The 27165-nt window shown below is 45.1% G+C and overlaps 1 protein-coding gene across 6 annotated transcripts in view; it reads left to right on the forward strand.

Annotated features, from left to right (window-relative positions):
• The first annotated feature begins 9133 nt into the window (after nt 1–9133).
• Nucleotides 9134–27165, forward strand: part of 5-HT2B (5-hydroxytryptamine receptor 2B) — a 48871-nt gene continuing 30839 nt past the window's right edge. For 3 of the 6 annotated variants that reach the window (XM_019842957.2, XM_025299577.1, XM_025299578.1), the window contains exons 1-2: nt 9134–9220; nt 11465–11882. In XM_019842957.2, coding sequence (XP_019698516.1) covers nt 11546–11882 — 337 coding nt within the window. In that variant the 5' untranslated portion in view covers nt 9134–9220; nt 11465–11545. The other 3 variants (XM_025299575.1, XM_025299576.1, XM_025299574.1) reach the window with 3 other exon arrangements.

Consider the following 27165-nt stretch of genomic DNA (forward strand, 5'->3'; position numbering starts at 1 on the left):
CATTATTACTCTCGCTCGTTATTTCATTGTTTCGCGTTATTTGCTACTGCTTCATTCATCACTTCGTGGTGGATCTCGAAAACCGAGATGCTATTTTGTATTAGCTAGAGAGCTCTCGCTTATCGAGCGAATAAAATATCAGATATAGAAAATACAAACGAACCTAATCGTAAAATATTGAGAATGAAAACAGGAAATTTGCAAGGTTAACGTAAAACCGAGATTTCAACTCGAGGTCTTTTAACACGTATTATAATTAATATAGCGTACATTAATTTAATTTAATGCGATATTTAATGTAGCACCTTGGAATTTAATTCAGGTAGAAAATCCTAACAAAATGCTGGAATCGAAACGTGCTAAACGAGTTGAGACTTTCATCGTATTTTAGTGAAAAATACTTAATGATTTTGCAGAGATTTCGCGCAACTAAATCCCGCTGACCAAATATTTACAGACCTTTAATCTGTCATTTGTTACTCTGGAGATTTTCATATCAAGATTTTCGCTTTTGATAAAAGCTCCGACAGAAATATATATAAATCACACAGCGAAAATATTTCACATCTTGTCAATATAGATCATATAAAACAATTGACGTGTTCATAATCTTAAGATCAATACGATCAACGCATGCACTACAAAATATTACACTCTGCGAGTGTTGAAAATCGACACTCACCATTTCAGTTGAGTGCAGCGATGTCCAAGCCGCGTAGTTCCGAAAGTCCAGCCGCCGCCGTCTCTCGTCGTCCCGCGTTGATTGCACTTCGCGTCACTACACTCGCCCGCACTCGCGACGCGATTAATGTTCTCTTCGGAGCGGCGTCTAACGAATCAACCACGGCACTGGTGCTACGAGTGCTTCGGTTTGTCCCGGGATGGAATCTATGATTAATTATCGATCGACGAAAAACAAAATCGAAAGCCGGACGTGTGTCGAACGGACGTCGTGCTGATGAAGGTCTCATCGCCGAAGGTCTATCGCGATGCGATCAATTCCGGCACTGCATGAAAGTCATTTGCGAAGCGCGAGTAAAAAATCGCGAAACACGTACGAAGTACCACGAACCGATCCCACGTGAGTACCGCGCGAAATCAATCGAACCAAAGAGGACGACGTAATGCACGGTGGCGTGATCTCTCTTTCTCGTATGATGGCTTCGCAGTAGCTTCTGTGAAAATTGCTCCGCAATGTCTTTGTGAAGTCTCTCGTAATAATACCGCGAACTTAATCGAACGATTTTCCCGGAAGAAAGTAGAGTAAATTTAATAACTGGCATTCACCACGTCACAACGTTTAGAATTCTTCGCGAGCAACGAAATATAAGCAATGAAATTGTCATGTCAAATTTTCTTCGCGATATTGCATGGAAGCTTACTTCCACGACATTGAACTCACGACGTAAAAACGATGTTTATGTTTACTTATTTTTCGAGGTAATCGCAACGTGCAAAGATGCGTACAAGAAATTTACGAAATCGGCAATCATTATATCTAAATTATTTCGCAAGCAACGAGATTATGAGTGAAATCGTATTAAATTCCTTCGCGATGCTATGTCGAAGCTTACTTCCGCAAATTGAAGTGAACGTACAGAAGTTTGTATTTATTTATCAAAGATAATCTCACGAGGTGAAAAATCTATAATCGCGATGATCGTAAAATCTATCAGTTCGAACGAAATGATCGCGGAACACGTTCGCAATGGCATAATTCTAATGCGCACTGCCCAAAACAATGAAAGAATCGCAATAAATAAATAGTATCGTTAAATAATCGTTAAATAAATTTGTAGCTTGAAATGTAAGTTTTGTAACGCGAAATGTAAGAAATAGCGTTAAAGTTGCGTCTACAAAAATACGTCACCAAAGATCAAAATTAATTGTCAAGTTTAGACACGTTTGATGCTTAAGGTATGTACGAGATGGTGCGAAAATTCAAGGAAGTTTTCTCCCAATTATTTTGAGCAGCTTCGTCCGCGCATATATATATATATTTAATCGCATATATATATATTGGTATATATATATATATGCATGCAAAATCCTATATGCAAAAAATCACTATTAAACCGCATTGACGTGAAATACAATTTCGTAAGAAACCGCCATAAAAAGTCTAAAAAAGCCACCACCTTGAATATTCAAATTCGTCATATTTTTCGCATCTTTCACTCACCGAACAGTTCAAAATCAGGGCCAGCCTCGTTTCAGCTGCAAGATCTGAAACGAGAAAAAGAAACAATTTGATCAATTAAATGAGAAGGAACTCGGTTTGATGAATAAATGTACGTATAAATGCGAATGGATCGACCCCCTTTGCGATTGTAATTCGAGTCACTCTGACAGCTGTATGCCGGTTCTCGACAGCAAAGGGTTAAGAAGAGAAATATAGTGCTCATGAATTTACCTTCGAGTCGACCCTGCTCTGCCCGAACCGGATGCCTCCGGTACGGCACCCGCATCCACCGGAACAGCCTTCACCCTCGTGCAGAGTCGCTGTAAGCCCCGTTGGATCTGAGACAAGAAATAATTTTTCTAATCAGCTATGAAGTCTTAAAGAAGTTGCTCGGTCTCTCGACGCATCGAGAGACACAACACAGATTTTCAACACGAAGATGTAAAAAATATGACAGACTCTATATATCTCTTGTTGAGATCTAATAAAAGTAAAATGCGATAGTCACTCTCATGTTTCAGGGATGCTACCCATGGATGATCACAACACGGCGATCGGACGCGCGAAATAACGCAATTCGTCCCGTAGAAGCTCCGATCAATTTAGGAAAATCGGAAATAGCGCGCCATGTCTGCCGTTGCTTTCGCGTTTGCGTCCGAGACTGTTATGATCGCTTGTCTTCGCGTACCTACGTATACATGTATTGTCCCAAAGATCGCTCGGCTTCTCAAGGTAGCGCGCGCTGTCTTCAAAACAAAAACACACGTATGTATACACGAGACGAGCGGACGTTATATTATATTTTACTGTGTCATTTTACACTGAAATGTTATACCTCTATTCCACTTGAAGATAAAAACACAAATATTCAAGCAGTCGAGAAAACGTGGACTTTCAAAAATCCGGATGTTAGCTTTAATAAACCTAGCAAAACCTATCGTGATGTCATTCTCGTAACAATCTCGTGTCAAGAATTTTGTAGAAACACAGCAGAGAAAATGAAAAAGCGATCTAATATGGAGACTATAATTATATATTATATAATTGAACAGAGCATTTTTTTTATTATTCCCATCGAACGGGAAACATGCGAAAATTTATTCGGTAAGATCGGTAAAGTATCATCCTTTAGCACTTCACATGTAGCTTGATTCTATCTGTAAGTTAAAAATTTACAAGGCCAAAAGTGCGAGTCGTAAAAAATTCAGGGACCTGCATTAAAACTAACATTCGGATTTTTGAAAGCCCATGTTTTCTCGACTGCTTGAATATCTGTGTTTTCATCAAAATAAAACAGAAGTATAACATTTCAGCGCGGAGTAATGACATAGTAAAATATAGTTTAATTCGTATTAATAAATGACACATGGATTCATCCATATACGTGTCAATCAAACACTTTTCAAGCATTCTGATTTCCCTGATTATCGAAACTTCGAATTTTGCTTTTTCTTTCTCGCGCACGTTCAAGCAGTTCAAGGTCCTCGATTCCGCTTTAACGAAACTGTCTCGCTCCTGAATTTTCGGAAAAGTCGAAATTCTCGCCTCCTCGCTCCACTCTCCCGATCTTTTTCCCAATCGTTATCTTACCGAAGAAGTAATTAAAAACAAAATAGAAAGAAGAAAAGAGAAAAGAAATCGGTTCAAAATCTATTTCGGATTCTAAAAGCAATTTATTGGAGGATTAAGACAGACAGAATCCTTTAATTAAAACGGACGGATTTCAAAGCCCGAGCTCCATTTATTAGAATTCTTCTGCGGGAAACCGAAAAAGGCCATAAAAGGGTAGACGGTCGAAATCGAGCGGCGATTTTATTCTCGTTCGCGGAACAATGGCTTCATCGGGCGAGCCTCGTCACGCAGAGGCCGCGGAATGATCGATCAATTGGAGAATGACCTATCATCCGGATTACCTCTCAGTCCATTTCCTTCGTCCTTTGCCACGTCGCGTATATTCGCGGTAGGATCTTCGCTGTAACGTTTGCAGAACGAGCTGTAGGGATCGCTCGAGCGTGACAGCGTACAACGAGTAACTAAAATAACTACACATGTTGTTTCCGGAGATTTCCTTGCCGATTTAGCGGCTCTCTTCAAGTACCAAGAATCGACGAGTCGAAGATTCTTTCTCTTGCGCGATCCGTCACGGATAAAGCGCCGGCGAGCATCGCTTCTCGCAACGCGAAGTGTTAATCTTTTGCAATTTGTACGTTTGCCAATTATCGCATGAATAATAACTTATAATTAATAACGGCATAATTGCATTCACGATAGGATTAACATAACCATTTAAAAGCTCTCACCAATGGACACGCAGGAGATTTGTTGCACAAAGCGTGCAACTTCGAATTAATTATTAAACCGCCGTGATCGATACAGCGGTGCGCGCAGCGTAATCGCGACACGCAGACAGAAAAAGATTGTTAGCGCGCGTATTTTTCAGGTCGGCAGATCAATGTCGATTTTTCGACCTGGCTCGTCGGGGACGACTCCTGGCTCAGCTTGTGACTCGGCGCACTTCCGCGAACTTGTTTCCGAGAAGTCACCGCCGCATCGTCTACGCATCGCGCGGATCACACAATTAGCAAATTACAATTCGTATAACATAATATACCTGAGCGCGGAATTCTGAAGGAGCGAGGTTCTGGAGCGCTATCGGATCCGTGCGCGTATCTCGTCGAGATTACGGGAGTTCACAGTGTAATAATTGTTAATATCAAGCGCAGCGAAATTCATTGCCGTCCGGCTTCTAATTCGACGTAATGCAGTCGCTGAGTTAAATCTGATCGGCGCGCGCACTTTTAACGGTGTCCGCAAGCGCGCTCGCAATCAGCGCTTATTAAATTCAGCCGAGTTCGAATATCGTGACGAAGGATAAATAGGATTTCTCCTTGCTTTATTGCGGCCCGCTACGGAAATGAAGTGCGCTGACGTGACTCGGCACGCCGATCGATCTAATGTCGCTCGGGCGCGCGGCCGCATATGCACGTACATCACGCCGCGCGCGCAGAAAGTTTTCTGGATGCCGCAACGAATATCTATTTACCGATTATTTATGACACCCAAATGCGCCATTCGATGGAAACTCGCTGTCATGTGAACAAATTTCCGCGAAAGAGAGAGAGAGAGAGAGAGAGAGAGAGACAAACGTGAAAGAAATGTCGATCGGACAGGATCGGAGTTCCAGCAATCTCCTTCCGACTTGTCGTAATTCGTTTCCGATGATATTCAAATTGCGTTTCCATGTTGGCTCTTTAATTTTCTATTTACACTTCTCCTCTTATCATCATTTCCAATTTCCATTTTTCAATTGAATTTCCTTCCCCGCCAGCTATTTAAATTGCAAGTTTAATTTGCAGCAACTCGCGGACTTCTTCTTCGTATAAATTTCTATCGCCGGTTTTTTCTTTTTTTTTTACCATCACGTGTCGAGATCGAGATTTTCATCCCGATCTTCGAGTTTAATCGCAATGTGAAATTTTATCTCCGTTTCCGATCGTGTCGTTAACTAAATCATTACACCCGAGATCCGACCCCTGCGATCTTTGATTCCTGGAAGTCGCCGAATCTCCCGAAGCCTGGGGTCCAATTCCGCAATTCCAGGAGGATCCCGGCGGATAAGAAATCGGCGTAAGAAAAAGGAAAAAAGCCCGGGCGACATAAATCTCCGCGTGTAATGGCGTTAATCCATCACCGGGGAATTTATTCGGGCGCGAAATGAAATTTTCGGCGCAAGAAGCGCCATGAGCATTTAAGGCCAATAAAAGGCGCTTGAAGACGCGTGCACGGCATATCGACCTCATATAAAGCATAACAACTGCATAACTGCTTCCGAGAAGAATCTATAGCAGTGCATGCGTGCCATATGAGAAAAGCGGAATAGAGGAGAAATTTAGATATTGTTATTGCCTTCATCTCGAGTTGAATCCAAGTTGAACATAATTCAGCGTCCAACGTGCAATGAAAATGTTTATAATTTTTCACGCAATTTATCGCGTCTCGATCGGGCGAAGTAATGCGGAAAAAAACGGCACGCGGTAGAATCGTATGGTCTGTTAGATAAAACGGCACGCGGTAGAATCGTATGGTCTGTTAGATAAAACACATACAGAGATGATTACATCTCCATTGAAGGGAGCGATTTAGCAGGAAGCAGTAAACGAGCCGGAGTTGCCTGCGGTTTATTAGATAAAACGGAATTTATTGTACGTATATAACAAGTTTGAAAGGAAAAGTTGTATTGTCGAATATCACGCATTGCGGGAAGCGAGATGCTATTAAAATCGCGCGATACGATCGCCGGAGAACGAGGAAAACGCGAAGAGTTGAGCAGAGCGTAGAAGCGGAGCGCAGAGAACGAGAGAATGGGAAATTCACACGGGAATGCAAAAAATATCGGGGGCAATTGACACGTAACGACGGAGCGGCAGTCTCAAAATAAAGCGAAAATCAATATCTCATTATAAGACAACCGTCCGACTTAGCGATTCAACTTGCTCGGCGAATAATTCAATGCTCGTCGGGAGAAATAATAAATCTTATTGTATTACGCAGCCGAGACTGATGCGCGCCAACTGTCCTTAGTCCGACGCGCGCTCGGGCTAATCCCTTCAAAAATAATTGATCCTGAAGGATCGAGGGAACAGTTGAAATCGAGGGATACATTCTTAAGTGGATTAAGCGTTGGCTTAAATCCGGCTCAAGAAGTTGCCCGGCCAAAGTGGCACGTTTAATAACGGGACCTGCGGTTGTGCAGCGCACCCCCATTAATTGTTACAGAATTTCGACAGCCCGAACGTCGAATGCGGAGTATGCATGCGCGCAACGACGTGATTCTGATACCGTACAAATTGGAAGAAGGGAGCTCGCGAAGCGCGCTCCCTCGCATCGCGAGAGGCCACGGCAAAAAGGAAGAGGAGAAGGAAGAGGAAGAGGAAGAGGAGGAGGTGGTGGTGGTGGCGAAGGAGGAGGTGGTGGAGGAGGAGGAGGAGGAGGAAACTCGATGGAAAATGCGGCACCGTCGAAAAGTGGAAAATACGCGCACGCATCCGCATAACAGTGCGCACCTCCTCGACACACGTTGAGAGGACACGTGAAATCGGAGGAGAACCCGCGTTTCACCGGAAACACATCCTCTCAAATAAGACCTCGTCGACGACGATAAGAGCGCAGAGAAACGGCGAAACGCGGCCGTGTCCCGTTTTGAGGGCCGAGAAAGGTCCTCGATATACGCGAGATTCGTGGCGGGCTCGCAGCGTCGCCGAGCGCGCTTTGGCAGCGCCCTACGAGTGTCCTTTAATCGCAGGAGCGACGCAAAAAATTCGCCCGGAGGGCGTAATAAATCGCCTTTTATCGCGATTCGCGGAACTATCGCGCTTCGCGTTAATGCGGCAACTCTTCCAGCAGCGGCGGTCGCCGGTTCAGAGGGAATATTAATACGAGTGTAATTTATCGCGACGAGCTTATCGCGGCACCTTGATTAGTATCCCCGCCTCACGATACCTTCGTGCACCATGCGTTCGAAATCGATATTCCATTTAAGGAGAAATGAGCTTTCCGCTTAGCAACAATATGAATATATAATCCATCGATTCGCTTATTACTCCCCGGTCGTCGTGGAGAATATCGAAGGAGAACGCAGGAAGAATCGGCGCGATCGATCATCGCCGGCGCGGCGCGGCGCGGCGCGTTGCTTAAAAATCGACGAATATCGCATCGCGCACGGGGAAGAACGCGAACGGCGAGAAACCGAGCGCAAATTTTCGGCATTCGCGCACGAGAGCGTCCGTACTTTGCGTGCAATTCGGTGCGCTGCGTGAACAACGCTATCGTCCGATCCGTTAATATATGCCGATGAATACCAAAAAGAATCGGACGGGAAAAAACCAAACCGGCGCGAGATTCGGCGGATTTAAAAATCGCGGAATAATTTCGCAGAAATAGCTCCGATGTAAATCCAATACTCGGGGAAAAGCTGTATTAATTACAGGAATACGCGGATATATCAGCGTGCAAAACTCATCGTTCCGAGATACGTAGGTGTGAACGGGCTTTTCTCACGTCCTCCTCTTTAACATGCAGCTCTTCTTGCGCGCTTCAATTCCCAAAACCCGGACTGATTAAATTAGCCACTGTTCGGAGATACACGAAGAACACGCACGCAGGGTTATACGCGTGTAACACAATGTGCACTTTAATAGATGCCATTTAATTCACGCGATTGCATTAGGAGAATTTACCTCAACTATGGAGGCAATTTTACACATTTGTAACGGCGGGCGCGTATCCCGTCATAAGCGCCGCGTAATTTCCCGATTAAATGCGATTACACCGAATATAACTAATTTCCGCGCGCGTTTAAACGCACAAAAAAATGTAATTTGCCCCTCGATCGAGCGATAATTTTCCCGACCGACCAACCGAACGCGGCTCCTTTGCAGTTGGCGGTGGCGCACCTGGCGATTTACCCGATTCATAATTAAACGGAATTAAACGGCTCTTGATTAAACATCCGACTCGACTCTCCTCTTTCCTCCTCCTCCTCCTCCTCCCCCTCCTCCTCCTCCTCCTGCTCCTCTTCCTACTGCTCTTTCTCTCGTTGTCCTCGTCCGCTCAAAGCCGTTGTCCAAAATAGCCGGGAATTGTCGATTATCTTATCTCGTCTCGTCGATCGCGTCAATTGATATTTTAATTGCGTTTAATTTGAATGTTAATTCAACAGGATAATCAATCATCGTGGGTGCGATAAGGCGCATCTCGCGTGCGAGTGCAAGTGATGTGTATGCAGCACCTAGTACGAGGAGTAACGACGAGGCGAAGGACGAACAGGTGTCCCGATGTGGGCAGGCCGGTGGCGACGCTTGCGCGTCGCGACGCCCCCTCGTCCAGGGGGCGGAGGGGGAGGCAAGTGGAAGTCGAGAGTGAGAAGCACCGGCAGGTTCGGGGTGGCGGCGGTGAAATAAAAGCCAGTGGGCTAGTAGTCCGCGGCGAAGCAACAACCCCTGTGGATCGTTGCTCTCGCTCTTCGCGCTCCGTTCCGAGGTCGATTCGCAATTATCACTCGCTCGCCTTCTCCCCCTTTCCTTCCCCCCTCCCTCCCACGCTCTCTCGTCCGCCGCACTCCTTTGTGCCCCTGCTCCCCCGCTCGCGCGCCCCTTCACTCGCGCTCCGTTATCAGTGACGCCGCGCGCTCGGTGCATCCGTTTGAAATCACTATCGCCGATCGGAACACCGCGCGGAGAGTGTCCTGTCGCTATGAAGGAAAGTTCGGCGGACAATGTGCATCCCCCTCCCCCTACGGTCGACGCAGCAGTTTTCCGAAAGATCGGCGACGAGAGGACACTTTGTGTTCTGCGAGTTTCCATTAGATAGAGCGGTCGCAGCTCTCTGTTTGAATTCCCCCGAGCCTGCAGAAATTCCCCGGGAACCACCGACGGCGACGACGCAGAAAGAGAAAGCGGGGCTGAGGAGAATCGAGTAGTCTGCGAATTTGTCGCCGAACTCGTATTATTTTAATTGACCAGGCGTCGCGCTCCTTCGAGCTGGCGATCGCGGGGAAATCTGTCTGGAAATTTCGGTGCTTCGACTCTTCGTCGAGGCGGTTAACTTTCCTCCAGTCGAATTGCCGTGGAATTTATCCCGCCGAATTCTGGAGTATCCGCGAATTCCGTCGAATTTGTTTTAGTGATTCAACTTATTTCGCCGAGTTCTCCTTCGCGCTCCTCGGGAAATTCCCTGGAGTGTTTCGGTTTCTCGAGTTGCCCTCAAGGCACTCTTCTCGATTTGAATTCCCGAAATTGTGGAAATTCCGCCACCTCGAGAGATCCCGGGCGCTTGAATTTTTCACTGCTGTCGTTCCTCATGAGAGACGCTGCTTTAAGCATTTCGCGAGTTCTCGCGAATTCGTTCGTTTGATCTGACGTTTGACTTCCACTGCGTCCAGCCTTAATCCCTTTTTTCTTTCTTCTTCTTCAGTTTCTCTTGTCTTCAAAACAATGAAAAATTTTCGATTTTTCGAATTTACAAGCGGCGAAATTATCCACATTTCCCCGACATAAATTTCTAAAGAACATCTATTCTAAAGAACATCTCGAGCTGTAATTCTAGAAACTGTTGCAATCCAGCAACTTCTGGCGAGAGTTTATGACTCATTGGGCCATTAATTCCCCTCTTCCCAGCGTGTCCCGGTTTGGTGTTCCGCATTTAAGGGCCATAAATCGGCCAGAAACACGCGAAATATTCGCAAATCCAAGATTTTTAGAGATTGTCCGCTCGCCCGAGAGAATTCAATCGAATCTGCCGTAGATTAATGACGGCGAAAGTTGTGTGAAAGTTCGCTCGCAATCCTCGTATCTGCTGGGCGATAATATTCATGATCGCTCGCGCGAGCGATCCGCTCGCCGTAGCCTGTAACCTGTTGAGCATGTAATCCTCGCTTTCCACCAATATATCATCTGATATATCGGATCAGTCGCATCGACGAAATTGAATCGCTATCGGCACTCGTGACTCGTAGAAGACGCAGAGAGAATGGCCTCTCCCGTCTTCGCACTGAAATATCCCGGCAGTTCCGTCAGGCCGTCATCACGGAAAGATAATCGATGCGAGGATCCGTGGCGAATAGCCGAGGATCGCGAGTCAAAGTACCACGATGCAAAGATTCCGCGATTTTTTGGATCTTTAAAGTTTCGGCCTCGCAACCTTTCAATCTATCGGTTTCGCGATTTCTTCCCGGCTGAATTCGAGTTCTTCCTCGACCTCAACCATGAATCCTCGAATCGTCGTCCTCGCGATATCATTTTTGCTCCCGTCGGATCTTCATTCTGAAATTCTTCGAGACCCCCAGATCTCTTTTTAATTCGCCAGCTCCCCGACGTCGCAAATTTCCCGCGAGCCGAGCTTTCGTAGCTTGAATTTTTATTTCGCAAATTCTCAACATACCGAATTGTTGGTCCTCGATACCGCGGCTCTTGCGAGCACTCGTTTCATGAATTTCTGGCTCCTAAAGTATTTCATTTAGCATTTCACCCGGCTACTTCATCTTCCTTTTTCTTTCAGTTCGCGGTTCCATAACGCCCCTTTATGACATCGACTCGCTTTAATTTAACTTAATTACAGCGTAACCCTCCCCCATAATCCTCCTATCTCGTAAATCCTCAGATCTCACGATATGTTCCCAACTGTTAACCGCAATCCGTTATAACATCCGTCGGCTATTCCGATAAATCTCCACTTGGTGGGCCCGGTGGTGTCGCTCGACGAGCCTAACAGTGCGCGCTTTCACAGATGGAGAGTTCTCGCGTGCCATAAAAAAAATAGAAAAAAAAGGAAAATACGCGTTTCAGTGGGTGAAGTTTTGACTGAGCGATGACGACATCGACGACCGTGCGTGTCGTCCTGGCGGATCCTTACGAGGACTCGCCAGTCTTGTGGGACACTGCCAACACCAGCGAGATCAGCTTGGAAACGAGCACGAGCTTCGACACGAGCCAGGACGAGACAGGACAATTCAACAATTGGTGGGCTATGCTGGCGCTCGTTCTGGTGTTGGGAACGGCCGCGGGGAATATCCTAGTGTGCATGGCAATCACCTGGGAGAGGCGGCTCCAAAACGTCACTAATTATTTCCTAATGAGCCTGGCCATTACCGATCTCATGGTCGCAGTCTTGGTAATGCCGTTGGGTATCCTTACGCTCGTGCGAGGTGAGCTCTTTTGGCCGCTAATTTTCCCGTTCGACGTCGACGTGTTCACGACGACGCCCGCCCGCCCGCGAGTGTGCCCGCGAGTTAACAATAGGAAAAGCCGCGATCCGGATGATTTATTCGCGTCCCGATCGAGCAACTCGGTACATATTTAATATTTGCTGACATTAAATACCGGTATTTAATATCTAATGTAATGACACACTCATGAACGGAGTTCGTTCAAATATGTAATGTCTAATATTTGATTTAATATTTAATATGCCTATATAAACTATTATCTTTAACAAACGATGTGTAATAAATGCTAAATGATAAATGCAAACTCTTTGCCCCCGTACTGACTACGTATTGTTTCGTACTAGATAATATATGCCCGACTTCTTCAATTATTCGAGGCTTAAAATTAGAAGGAGAAATTTCCCGTAATAATCTTGAATTTCCTCTACGGACTAATATTTTATTCATTATAAACATTAATTACACGTGTATGTAAACTTTCGTCTCTATTTAAATTTCTTTCATCTCTTTTATTACGCGCTTCCTCTTTCTCTTCTCTCTCTCTCTCTCTCTCTCCCTCATTTTTCTCATGTTTTTCCGGTTTTAGTAATTATTAGGCAAGATAATTAGAGACACAGACCAGTTGCTGTAATTATCTCGAATTTTTCTTGAAGCTTTTTAATTCGATTCTCCACTTCGAATTTGGTCATTTATGTTATTATCTATTCATGAAAGATCTAAAATGTAAATAAATTGCAACTGTGTCTTAGATAATAGTCATATAAAATATCGACGGTAAACAAAATATAAAAAAATCTACTAATTATCGGCATTTTCTTCGTCTTCTCTCTCGCTACCAATCGTCTGACTTATATATCTACTTGTTCTACTTACAAGGACAGATTCATACTCCACTCCACTCCAAACTCACTTTTACCAGTAACTAAGCACTAAACGGACGATGGTATTAACGATAGCACTAACGATCAGAGGATAACCAAGAAACCATAAATTTCAGCGTTATTAGCTGAGAAGAATTACGTGCATATTTAGAGAACGTGGAAGGAAGGGATTAAAAATACCCGGAGCGTCCGCGATGAAACGTTAGCTGTTCGAGAGAAACTCGCAAGGAAACAAAAACCCGAGGGGTAGAAGGACGCTATTTATAGACCAATCGCTATTTTGCGAGCAATTTGATAGCGCGAAGGAAGAGGAGAGGACGAAATTCGCGAGAGGTTAGGCACAAACAGCGCTATTGATCACGTGCATTATTATGTTCATATCTAAAAAGGAAGCTCCAGGACGACGGAGTTAAAAATTGTCCGGCGTGCCGTATAAAGTGCCATCCGCCTATTTCCAGCGGCTCGAGAGGGAAGGTGGAAATCGCGTAGGGCGCGTAAACCGCGTTATTTGTCCGCCGACGTCGGGAACGAAAAAAGATAGTTGGTAGTTGAAATAGAAAACATATTTCAGCGGCGAAGGCGGGAGATGGTCATCTTATTTATCCACACGACGTCGCACGAAACGCACGGTAAATATTTTATATCTCGAGGGTAAATGTAACAGTAAATATTAAATACCATTTGCTCTCTCGTCGTGTGTGTACATATACATATGGACATGGAACGAAATATTTATCACGAATAGTAGTACTTCTTTAGCACAACGCGCGTCCCATTGCGCGAAACATCTCCATCGAATCTGCTGGAAATGTTCTCCGCCGTCGTATAGTCGTCGTCGTTGTCATCGCGCCCACACTCGGCGAACCCGCCGGGTGAACGGGTTAAAAAAGATTTGCCATCGTTCTCGCTCAGTGATATACAACGCCCGTCCACGCGGGAATTGACAAGAAGAATATCCTGAGGGAGCGACGCTATTCACGGCCGCAGTCTCTGCTCGAAAAACGATTCAGGGGAGGCGAAATTCGCGTAAGGGCGCTATTTATCGCCGGCGTGTTGTCGTGTTTACGTAATTGGCGAAGCCGGGAATAAAGGGCTTAAAAATTCGCTCCCTAACGAATGTTCTCGACGAATGAGACGTCTTTCTCTCCTTCCTTCCTCTCTCCCCCCCCTCTCTCTCTCTCTCTCTCTCTCTCTCTCTCACTCACTCATTCTCTCTTTCTCTCTCGGCAGTGGCAGGATCGTGAGACAAGAGATCGACGTAAACCGGAAAGAACCGCGAGGGAGGATGCTGTTCCCGGCGAGTTCGGCCGAGCTATTTCGAGCAATTTGGCAAGCGGACGGAATTCGCGTAAGGGCGCATAAACCGCGCTATTTATCGCCGACATTACACGGGCTCGCATCGGTCTTCTCGCGTGATAGGTGGCTCGCCTTTGCGAGTCGCCTCGGAGGAGCTCAAGGCTCTTTGTTGGCCGAAACGAGCGCGCTTATGCATAATGGATCAGCGTGGCAGGTGACTAGTGATGCTTACGATACTTGCACTGCGATACCGAGCAGTCTCTCTGACATTGATACGTATACTCCTCGGCGAATCGACCGGGCGACGCTCGAAGGAAGAGCCGCTAGCTGAATAAAGACGTCAATTAACCCGTTCGCGCCGCGACGAAAGCAGAAAACTCGTTTTCGCGCGAGGAAGAGCAGTGGCAGCAGCGGGAGGGCAGCAAGTTCTCGCGTTACAACGAACGCTCGGCGAAGCCGTAAATTCCGACACGAATTTCGTCGCAGCTTTTCGCGGCCGCGAGATCCGCGCGAGATCCGTGCCTTGAGAAATTCATTAAGAGAGCGGAAGATTTATGAATGAATACTCTTAAAACACCCGCCGTCTCACACGGCTGTACGTGTGCACGCGGCGAGTTTTACTTTTCGTACTTCACCGTTAATTATACGGCGACGTTCGTTGCAAAAGTACGTAAGAGCATTATTCATTTCCCCGATCGGCGTCAGCGATAAGCGCGCCGACGCCGCGACGTGAATCATCGGTTGGCATATAACAACAGCAAATAAAAAGCACGCGTGCTCGAACGTCGAGCTGTGAAAGAGAGAGAGAGAGAGAGAGAGAGAGAGAGAGAGAGAGAGAACGCGGGAAATGGTGGAAGGATTTCGTAGAAAGGTGAGCAGAGAGATCGCCGGTTAATTAAATCGCGCCTTTAATCGCGAATTGCAGCCCCGCGCGGCGGACGCGCCACGTGGTTGCGTGAAACGACGACTTAATTTAGCCGAGGTGGGCTCAAATATAGACACGCCGCCGGCGGCGGCTCACAAAAGAAAGCGGCTGCGCGGGAGGGAGCGGGGAGGATGAACAGGGAAGCGGGGGATCGATGCACAGAAATAACCTACACGCGCCCACGGGATTTGCCGCTTTGACTACTACCCCCTGGGGAGAAAAGGACTCGTGCCCATGCACCGATCACTTTCATGGCCGCAGATTCCACTTTCTCTCTCTCTTTCTTTCTCCCGCTCTTTCTTCCGCTTTCTCTCGTTTCCTCTTGCCGCTTTAAGGACACCCATGTCCGCGGTTACGTGTGCGACATGCATTAATGGCGGCCCGCGGCACTCACGACAACGGGAGTGTTCGCTGTGACACGCGATTCGCCGATTCTTCTCGTTCTTTCGCGAAATGAACACGGTTGAAGCGTGTAATAAGCGTATAAGCGAGAGGTTGTGTTTCTTAAATATTAGGAAGGAATCGGGCGCGTGCGTAAATGCGCTCGTCGGATGCGGTCGTGTTGTACTTTTCTCGTTAGGAAACAAAATATTCCAAGGAAATTGAGAGAGATTGCGTCAGTCGAGGATCTGAAAGTGACACCGTCTGAAAATTCGTAAATTGTCCCTGCAACATGAAGGATGTCAATTCGGCGACGACGATAATTAATTACGAGAACCACGAAATCTTGACGATCCGCGCACCCCCGAATTCATTGATAAACTTTTCGCGACAAGATAATTATTAGCGTGAGAACGTAAGGAGCGAAAAATTCGCAAAACCGAGGATTCATTAGCAAGGAAATAGATTTCACGATGGCGGTTCTTAATGAGGCGAGCGAAGGACGCGAAGGACGAAGTCGGATCAAATGGAATATTCATCAGGTATAATTATTCGTTCGCCGGGAAACTTTGGGAGATCGACCGATTAAGCGTGGATAACGCGATAATTTCAAGGAAGGGTGTGAAACCTCCGTCCCCGAGGGAGGACGAAGAAATACAAGACGGCGGGAAAAAGATCCTGCAATCTCTCAACATTGGAAGTGTCAGACGCCAAAAGATTTATAGGTCCGACATTTTAATTGTAACGATCCGAGAATTTAAGGAAGGTGCGAGGATATCTTGGAGAAACTCCTCGAATGTCAGGATTCAAAAATCTCGAGAGAGAATGAGAGAGAAATCCTAACTCAAAGATTCTTATTATTCTTATCATTATTTCATTATCTTGTTATATATTATTTTGTTATACATTATCTTGTTATATATTATTTGATATTTTGACTATATATCGCGTCCGATTATTTAAATCTAATTTAAATGCAAATGAAAACTACGGTATATCTTTCGTTCAGTGTATAACCTTTGACAATGTATGTACACAATGCATAGAATTACCGGATAATAGACTAATACATAAATGCACGAATTAATTCCTTACGAACCACGAAAGGAGGAAGGAGCAAAGGGCGAGACTCAATTTACCACGATAGGACTTGATCCTAGCGTGTATATGCGTTAGTTAAACCGGCCCTCTGGAGGCAGGACACACGAGAGAATACGGTTAATTGTAAGTGTCCTGTCGACAGGACACGTTCGAGTCTCGTCAGGGCACGGCCAGCGAGCCGAACTAACGAACGAACAGGACCCGAAACGTGTTCTTAACTCTATTATGCGCGGAAAGGCCCTTTTAATAAAGTTACACGACACATCGGCGCGTCCTCGCGCGACTAATATCGATAATAGCGATAATATATCGGCGATAGCGCGAGAGACGCTTCTCTCTCAGAAGGAAAAAGAGCACACGTTTAATTAACTACTTATGTCGGCGAGCTAATCGAGAATAAACAGACTATCGATTTTCGAAACTCCCCGACTTTTTGCCAATGAACTTGTATTAAAGGGCGATATTATCGTAATTTGCGTAATTAATTACACGTAACGCCTACAATTAACGTAATGACACATATCGATCATTCATAATTAATTGAAAGCACCCTCGTTGGTGTGCTGCATTTGCTATCTTTTGACAAGCAGTTACATGTAATCGTGACAAGATTAACCGTGATGTATTCCTGTTTTTCTTGATTGTCCGTAACATCGCTAAAATTTCCGGTAGATATCACTATAAATTTGCATCGTGAATAATATAAATGTTTAACGTAAACGTTACATTACCGATAATATTCGATTGTATAAATTTGTTTGGATAATAAGGGCACACGATTGTTCGGTGTTTCGCTATTTGGGATACCATGTGCTCCTTATATTCGGTATATAGATAAAAATCATTTATTCTAATAGAAATAAGGAGCAGAATATACGTAGCACGCTTTTATAGAAATTTATTTCATTTTCCTGCAAATATTTTCTCGACATACTATCATCTGGCCGAGTTGGTTCTTCATTATGCGACTATTTGGCTAATGTCCGGCTACAGAGCTCCTTAACTACCGGAGCGATGTCCGACTACGATAATCCGTAACTACTATAGAGATGTCTGACTGCAACACTCCGCAACTACTCGAACGGTGTCCGATTATAGTGCTTCATTACTATTCAAGTGTGAATACGAATGAGTTGGCTGCCGGGACGACATTGTTAAAATATTGCAACAATATCTAATGTGCCAGATTCGTGTGAATAAGCAGTTTTGACGAAAGTTAATCAGCATGTTGACCAGATATCGTCAGCCGACCTACCTCGATAATAGGCTGTTTAATTAGGGAGCGGTTCTTGTGGACAGTCTATGGCGGCAATCCTGCATTCCATCGATATACCTATATATGGCTGTTATGCAGCGACTGTCTACCGAGTGTGATCGCGGGCCTTTTAAAAAATATTACACGTAATTTTATCCGATTAAAATCTCTCGCCGCGTGACAATTCCCGCGTCGAATGACGAATAAAATGATTGAATAATCGAAAAATGTGAAAAATTTTCAGAGAATGTCACATTTCGAAGTTCGATATATCTGCATAAAATACATACGTGTGTAATATAATTAAACAATGACTTTTTGGTAATTAAACTGTTAGCTTTTTAAGTAAACGTGGAATTTCAAATAATCTCCTTTTCAAACCGTGTTCATTGTAATTTTCAGTATTTTTAAATGCAAATTAAAATGCACATTACTGTTGCTCTGCTTACGAATGACACCCGTTTAACGCAAAATCCCTACTAAATTTTAAACGAAAGCAGCTTTCAAAGGATAAAAGTTCGCAACAGAAAAAATTATGTTCCGACGGTTTGGTGTTGCTTAACTGTTACACGAAAAAAATTATACGTTTTCACGAAACAATCCTTAAGCACGACATTTACCTTGAAAGTTTCTATATTGTGCAAATATTTTAGCCGTCCCGCAATTTCTACCTTCTACAAATATTTATAATCGAGATGTAAAGAGGAATGTTTTCATATCACATGTCGGCTCGTATAAAACAGAACGTTTCCACAATAACTAGCAGGTAGGATTTTTTTAATAAACCACGTCAATATAATAACACATTGAAACATCTCTGACCGAAAAAATTCCGACATGTAAATATAGATATGTCATTTCACACTAAAAATTATAAATCCGTGTAGGTCGTAAATCAAATATATAAATGCAGACCGATAAAACGCATGAAACTCATATTAAATCCAAACAACCTTTTTTTCTCACATTCGTACAAGAACGTATAAAATACGAAAGAGAAAAGGATTATGCTGTGAAAAATATAAATCTAATTTCTGAAACACGGAAAAATTCTCGAAAGTGCAAAAATTAAAAAGTGCGTTTAATTCCTTAATTTGTTTTTAATCACTGCTACAATGCGCAGGAGGAAAAGATTATCGACAGAGAAGGAGAAGCTAAAAATTTCATTTTAAATGTGAAGAGATATTCGAGAGAATTAAGCTTAAGAATTCAATAATACTTCCTAATTATAATCGCTACAAATTCTACCTGACTGTAACAAACTCTCATTCCTATCACATCCTAATTTTGCGTTTCGAAGATTCGATTGACGCGTCTCGAGATTTATTTGAATCTCAAGATGCGTCAACTGAAATCTTCCGAAATTGTTGTACACGGAAAATAAAAAAGGGCAATGGTGAAAAGATAAAACGCTGTTCTTACTCGGGTAACATAATTTCTCGAGAATTCGCCACTTTCATCGGGTTGCGGTGACGACGTTGTATTGAAAACGGAACAATACGGTGATCGATCTCTCGAATGAATGCGAGGCGAAATGTTTGCGCGGACCCTTGAGAGGTCGCTGTTAGAGAAAGAGAGAGAGAGAGAGAGAGAGGAAGAAGGCGTTACGAGAGGGATAAGGGAGGACATGAAAGAGAAAGAGATAGAGAGATTGAGAGAGAGAGAGAGAGAGAGAGAGAAAGAGAGAGAGAGAGAGAGAGAGAGAGAGAGAGAGAGAGAGAGAGAGAGAGAGAGAGAATGGGAGGTTTGAAACGCAGGACCATCGACTCGTGTTTTGTCGCGACAGCTTTTGTCGGCGGTAGGCGTGAATGTGATAGGTCGGATCATTGCGAATCACCCGGTGTACAGGCTGCCACTCGAGATATCTTGGCTTATCCACTTGTACTTCGCGCTATGGCAGGATCGATAGTGCCAATTTGCTCTGCCACCTCCGCCTCCCCTCCTACCTATCGCACCCCCGTCGCCCTCTTGTTTTGCATACTCGGTACGAAAATTCGCACGGATTTAACTCTTTGAAGGTACTATGGCGCGATAAACCAGAGCCGCAGTTTCGATTTTAATCGAACACTCGGTCAGGCATCGAGCATTCGCGAATGGGACTCGATTTAGCAGCTTTTTTTCGCGCGTCGTCTCTCGTGCGCGCGTGCGCGCGCGTGTGTGTATATGTATGTGCGTGCGCGCGCGCGCGTGTGTGTGTGTGTGTGTGTGTATATGTGTATGTCAGCGGTTGAACGTTCCACTAGACTGAATCGTAATTCGGAATTACCGTCGACACACGACGGAAAGAAACACGCGTGTCGATTTGTCACGCTGAAATGTCGAGTACTTCCCAGCCGCCTGGGATAGTTCAATCTCGAGTTTCACCGCGACTTGTACGCGCGCAGCAACGGTCGATCCCTCGAATTTTGACGCTCGCGCGCGAACACCTGGATTTAATTAACTGTTTAGATCCTCGCTCGTGCGAGCTTCAACTTCCGAAATTCCGGCAAACAAAAACTCAAGGATCTTGCAGCAACGTACATAGTTTCTGACGGAGCTTATCGCTTCGGATACCGAGAGCCCACAATCTCCTCGAGTCCCGGGATTCCGCCCGATAACGGAAACTTGCTTCTCTTCAAATCCTTGATAACGTAGCGAAAGCTCATTACCTCAACTACTAAACGGGCTTCTACTGGCGTCTCGATCAACGAGCGATCGATTTGTCAGCGGCGCCGCGAGATCGAGGCACATTACGCACGAGTCGGTAATACTTCCACGACTGAAACTTTGCCGATTCCCATCGCTCACGTTATGTCCGCGAGAAATTGAAGGCTCCAATCGCAAACGCGACTTATCGCACGAGGTGATCGCTTATTCTCACAAATCTTCAGCGACATGATCCGAACCGTCGCGTGCGCTATGTCGAAATAAAATAATTCTTGCCTAACGAAGCTTTTCAAATCTCTATCAGCTGAGTAAACATGGCAAAAGCGGGCAAAATGCACGCGCGCGCATGTGTTGATGTTTACATGCCAGACACACATATAATACTGTTAATTATTGAAATTTATTTGTCGCGTTTGTTATCCGAGCATCGCAGCGCTGAAAGCTTAATCCAATCCCGAGCGAGTCGTTGCGATAAATCGACATGTGGAGGTGGGATTTCGTTCGCCGAATTAAAGTTCCCCGCCGAAATTAAAGTTCGGCCTCGATCGTCTTCGCGCGCGCGCGCGCGAGAACGCAAAACATAAAACAAGCGGCAATCGTCGCCGGAAACTGACAGCATTTATCGCGGCACACTCGCTGTGCGCTAGGTTACGATGTGCACAGAAGTGTGCGGTTACTGCAACACGCTGTAATGCGATGTAATCCCGCGAACAGAAATGTAACGCAACGCAACGCGCGCGCGGCAGGGTGCTGCGCGCGGCGCGCATTATTGCGACAGTAACGAGAAACGAGCGGGCAGGGATTAACGATCGACCGCGCTCGCCGAGCCGGATGACATATAGCTCGCATTGGCTGTAAGTCGGCCAGAAGTAGCGGAGAGTAAATGGGGGTTGCATGTCATTTGTCGGAGGGGGTGTGTGCCGCGCCATCGCCGCGGCATTATTCACGCGAGTCTCTCGCTCCTCGATAAATACAGGAACTGAAGCCGCCACCGCCATCGACGACGACGACGACGACGACGACGACGACGATGTCGACTTGCCGCAATCTCGGCAAGTTGAAATTTCCACGCAGTAAATACGCGAAATCGAGCCCCACGTTTCGTCTTCGTTTCCCCGCAAAATCGGCGATCGACGTTCAGCGGAAGAAGGATAATAGGAGATGTGGATTGGCAATTTCGAAGTGCAACATGAATTATAATGGATAATACGTCGGAGGATAGCCTGATAGCAGAAGGGTGAATGCGAAAGAGCGTTTCGATTGTTCGGTGACAAAAAACTATGAGAAAGAGAACGGATGAAATTTTAACGTTACGGTAGGTCGGACGAATGTGTGAAGGGGAAAGCTATTTCGGATGGGTGAGTGAGGGAGGTCGTGAACTTCCACTCGGTAATGGACTGCACTAGATTGTTCCTTCTTCAAGTGAGATGAAAAATTAGCGGGTGATTTTAGAGCGAGCTTATCGCGACGGCGTTAATTCCCGTTTCGCGACGTAACGTGGTATCAACGCGCTTGGGCCGATGTGCTGAGTACTTTGTCGCGGGGGCTCATATATTTCGCGAATCGTAAAACTTGCTACGAAACATTGAGCAATATGTTCATTCTAAGACTAGATCGTCGTGTTAACTTTCTAAACGATTTCGGTAAACGATTGATCTCAAAGTCAAAGTTGGAGCATTATGTACTGATAATTTAAAGCGAAGGAATTTTTTCCCAAGGACGTTCATCGAATCTCCGCTGCTTTGAACAGGTAATTACATATTTGAGCTAAAGTCACCGTACCGGATAATGATTCGACATTAACTCGGAATTGAGATTCATTTCCCGAAAGTCGACGTATAAATACAAGGTCGAGGAATAAAATTTTTTTGCCGCGTAGCGCAAGGGAAAATTCGAGCAAGGAGGATCTATAAATTATGTCGCAACGTAAAAAAGTTCATTATGGGCAGGTTCGGGTTCTTTGTACGCGAGATTTCCGGAGGATGCCATTAAAGAAAGGGGATTATTAATGACTCGATATCGACGCTGTCGTGTCACTGACCGTCGCGACGCTTTCCCGCACGTCAGTGATTAATCTGGTCGAGTGACTCGAAGTCTCCTTCAAGCTTTCAAGGATAATAGTCTACTTCGAAAGAATTCTGCCGACAGTTCCGCGTCTTTTTTAACTGGACGACGGAAATATACAAAAATTCATCGATAATAATTTCAATATATTATATTCAACATATAATTATATATAACAAATTTTCTCCAGCTTCGGTGTTCACAATATCACAATATCATTTCTTCAGATAATATTTTGCAGAATGTTTTTTGGAAAACCGAGAAATCCAAAGATTTTAGATGCCAAAAGATTAGGGCTACGAAATATTTTCGATCTCTTGATTTCTTGCGACGTCTGGAAAAAGTTATATCCCGCGATTTTTCAGCAAATTCAATTTGACAATTCGTCCGTGATTGAAAACGAAGCAGCAACTCCACAGCGTTAAGGAGTCAAGCATTCGTTTTCCGCGAGCCTCTGATGGATTAATCATGGCGAACGCGAATCCTGTCGATATCACCGAGCAGTAGCTCCGCGTGAATAGCGAATCGTTTGTTATTATGCACGGGCGAAGCCATCCGTTAATCGAAATTTGCAGTGGTGCAAAGGCCGCATCGATATGCTTAATGGTGCGACGGCGGCCATATTAAGCACTCAAAAGTGATGGAACGTGATGCAAAAGCAACGCGATACGCTTTAATAGCGCTCGCTACGAGCCTGCAAAATCAAATTCGCCGGCAGATTTTCGTTTACGCGCCTCCCCTGCTCGCGCCTCGAAATACTCTCTCTTAATTATTCCACAACTCTTTGTTCTCATCCTCGATCCTTTCATTTCCTAGGCGTTCACGTCGAAACCTTCGCAATTTATACGGTGTCTCATATTCCGCCTGTAATTTTCCGTTCTTTCGCGTTTTAAAACTGTTTCCTTATGTTGAAATTATTATCAGCAATAATATATCATCAGGCAATGGATTTTGATAGAAAAATAAATTTTTGTCAGCTCCAATATCTAGCGTTTCCAACCTTTGATATCGAAAATTAAAAATTTTTCGAAGTTACAAAGCCAAAAAGCTTTTACTCAAATTTTTGACTATCCGATTTCTTGCCCGCCCAAGCTTTCAGCTATTATAACTTTTTTAATCCTTTCAATTTGGAAATCTTCCGAGCGCGCAAATGTGATTCCGCGATAACGGGTCCTCGGTTTGCTGAATTTTTTACGGCCCGGGCATTTGATTCTCTTTGGAAGTTTTTCGTTCTTCGAATTCTTAACTCCTCGTTCCTACGGGCGAGGGAACGGAGAAGAAACGGAGAGGGGAAATGGAGAATAAAGGGGACACTGAATAGGAATTTTCGTACTCGCGGCGAGCTATTTCCATCGTGAATCCATCAGGCGGAAAAGAAAAAGGAAGAGAGCCCGGGACGTGTCAATACATCGCCCGAATTCGAAGTTGCACAATTCTCGACACAATTCAGCGATAGTCGAACTTGCCGGCGAAATTTCTATCTGTAAACGTCAACATCCCTTTACATTCGCGACAAGTAAGACCGCCGGTCGCAGTAGGTCTTCTCGCGAGTCGAGCCCCAACAATGAAAATACACAGACTACTCAATTTTCATTGGATTTCTACGCACTCGCCACTGCGGAACGGATTCTAATTTGAGGCCCCGTGATATTTAATCCGTCGCATATTTAGATATATAGAAGGACGACATTGTGCGTCACATTTTTACGGAGAAAATGTCAACTACAAATCGATAAAGGAACACGCCCGTGCAAAGTTCGGTGACTTATTTTAGAATCGGATATGTGTATAGACGTATCTCATATTTCATGAGATTTACGTACCAAATCCAGGCGGCTCCTGTTCTCGGAAATTTATTTATTTATGTAGTATCGATCTTTGCTTTTATACCCGCACAAAAGTTCCGAATATCAGGAGAGACCTCGCGTAGTTCCTGAACATTTCGTCAACGAGAAAATACCAGTACCAAGATAACATTTTTACCAGAACGTTTCTATCAAGACGCTTAACTTTAAATTACGGCTCTTATATATATATATATATATATATACTGTCAATATATACTCACACAATCGAATCAATTAAGGTAAACTTCTCCGCGTTCGTACAAGAGAAACTCCAGAAATATATTTCTATACGAAATAATTCAATGCAAAATTTTCACTCTTTCACCTGAGATGTACTTTTGTCCGTATTGCATGAGTAACTTTTCCTCATTTTATGTCCTCGAAAAAACTTTCCTGTATAAATACAAATATAAATATATAAATATAAATATAAAACGTATGCATAAAGAAAAGATTGAGACGTTTACAAACTGATAAATTTGGAAGTCGAAAGAAGCAGTTTCGGCCGTTACGACACCGTGTGTGTCATAGACGATACGAACGATACGACGTTATTTTCCATATGGTAACACGTCGTAACTTAACCGGCGCAAAGGCTCGAGGGGAGAAGTTTCGCCTTCGGAAATTTAAATGCCGGGAACCGCGGCAGCATGGAATGTATAATTCGCGATTTCATATTAAACCGAGTTACTTTTATTTAAGTCGTTTCTCAAAATAATGCGCCTAAGGTGGGTTATTTCGAGCGGCGGCTCGTATAGCAGTCAGCAGCCGAATTCTCGTTGCGAAGGAAGAAAAGCAAATTATTTGTGCTGATATATTCCGGACACATTATTCACGTGAGGTCATTCGTGCCGATAAGCCGCAATGCGTTACGCGCGCGATACTGCGAGAGATAAATCGCAACGCGTTCCTTGCGTATCGATTTGCGTATCGCTCCAAATTATTGTCATTACGCGCACTTTGCACATTTACGCATGAATGATGATAATTCGGTGCGCCGCGACCGCGCGGCAGAGAAGTTCCGAGGGAAAATCTTACGATTTTAGAACGAACACCGCGAGAAAAGGACTCTGCTAAGCGGGAAAAATGAAAAAGCTGAAAATAATTCAATGAATCGAGTAACGTCGAAAAAGCAACAACATCGAACAATAATTCACCGATGCGAGCGATGCGAGCAAAATTGCCTGAAATTGGCCGCGCTGTTAACGAAAGATCGGAAACTAGGCACGACGAGCGTTTATTTCCAAGATCACCTTTCCGATACTCGCCCGGCGATTGACCGCGGGGGCGTTCATTGGTGTTCCAGCAACTTCCGGCAACAAAAACATGCGAATATAAACGTTGCAATCGCACGGAGACAGAGAGTCGTTCGGCGGGAAAACGGCGGCTTTGTAAAATCGCGCTACAGCGACGAGGCTTTCACGGCGTTGCGAAGCGTGTTCGACTGCTTGGAGCGATCAAACTTTCGAACGTCGAGCGTTTCGAAGCGTGTTTCTCTCTTCAAGATAAACCGGTCGAACTGTATACTGACTGCACATTTAACGTTAAACGCGGTCGCCTGATTCCAAGCTTCATTTGTCCCGCATGGGTGTCGCGCGTGCGACATTATTCCAGCCCGAGAGTCAGACCGCCGCGTTTAGCGCTAAATGCACGTCCCCGTGCGCCGAAGTAAAGTGCATCGGGTGAACAAAAGTAAAAGCGACGTAATAAAATGCGCTGGAATGTGTGTATGTATGTGTGCGTGCGTGTGTATGCGCGACGGAGCGTAGTAAAAACAGACGGCGGCACACCCAGAAGCCAATCGCGGAGCGGCGGCGCTCCCATAAACGTGACTTCATAGCTGAGCGCGCTATAAATGCGTGCACTGAAAATAAGCCTAACTTCAGTCGCGCTGCTATAACGTTCATCCGCCCTTTTATGGTCGGCGGTATAAACTTACAGGCAAATAACCTTAACTGACGAATAATCTGCGCCAGTGAATAATGCCCGCTCACGCTCGGCGCTAAACGTGACTGTCTGCTCGCGTCGAAAGTTGCGGTAACGTCACGCACACGCACACGCACGCGTGATCCACGTGAGCTCAGAACTGGGTGACGTTTAACACTAAATGCGTGAACGCTGTACGAGTCTTTCATGTATAGCTCGCTTTTCGGAATAATAAACGGGAGGGCCGAAATCCAGCCGTCGTGACGGGCGACAGGCTCACCCTTAAATCGATCATCGCTCTCACGAAACGCTGCCTTCGAAATGACCTCCCCTCGAGGGCACGGGGAATGTAAGCCAGAAAATGAGGGTATGGGGATTCAAGAAAGAGATATTTTCTCTCTCTTTCTCTCTGTCCCTCTCTCACTACTGGCTCCGTTATGGGACTCTCAGTAACTACCACCAGCCTGAATCAGACTTTCCCTCTCGGAATTTCTAGCGGAATCTCGCGAGCTCTTCGGGATCCCAGGATCCTCGAACTTTGCTCTGTCGCTTTTATCTCTTTCAGATTGGAGCCTGGAGACCTCGCGGGGGCCACGCGATATCCTCGTCGGTGCGAGGGAGGGTGATTTCGCGAGATAGCCGTCGGATCGTAAGACAGCGGTAGGCATCAAGTGTGAAATGAATATCTCTCTCGAATGACTCTCGAAATTATGAGTCCGCCTCGGTAATTGTGCGCGCCGAGGGAAGACGGACCACCGGCGTCGGGGGGGCTTCGCGAAAGTTCATCGAAACTCTCGGAGGAGCGGGAGCGCGTCGAGATAATAATCTCCCAATCGTCGGGATCGATTTCGCCGAGCCGAGAGTTCGAGCCAGCAACGCGAGCAAACGCCGTCGTACGTCAGCGGCGGTCCCTTAATAATAACGGTTGGGAAGGGTTAAT

This window comes from Harpegnathos saltator, unplaced genomic scaffold, assembly GCF_003227715.2.
Source record: "Harpegnathos saltator strain DR-91 unplaced genomic scaffold, Hsal_v8.6 scaffold285, whole genome shotgun sequence".
NCBI lineage: Eukaryota > Metazoa > Arthropoda > Insecta > Hymenoptera > Formicidae > Harpegnathos > Harpegnathos saltator.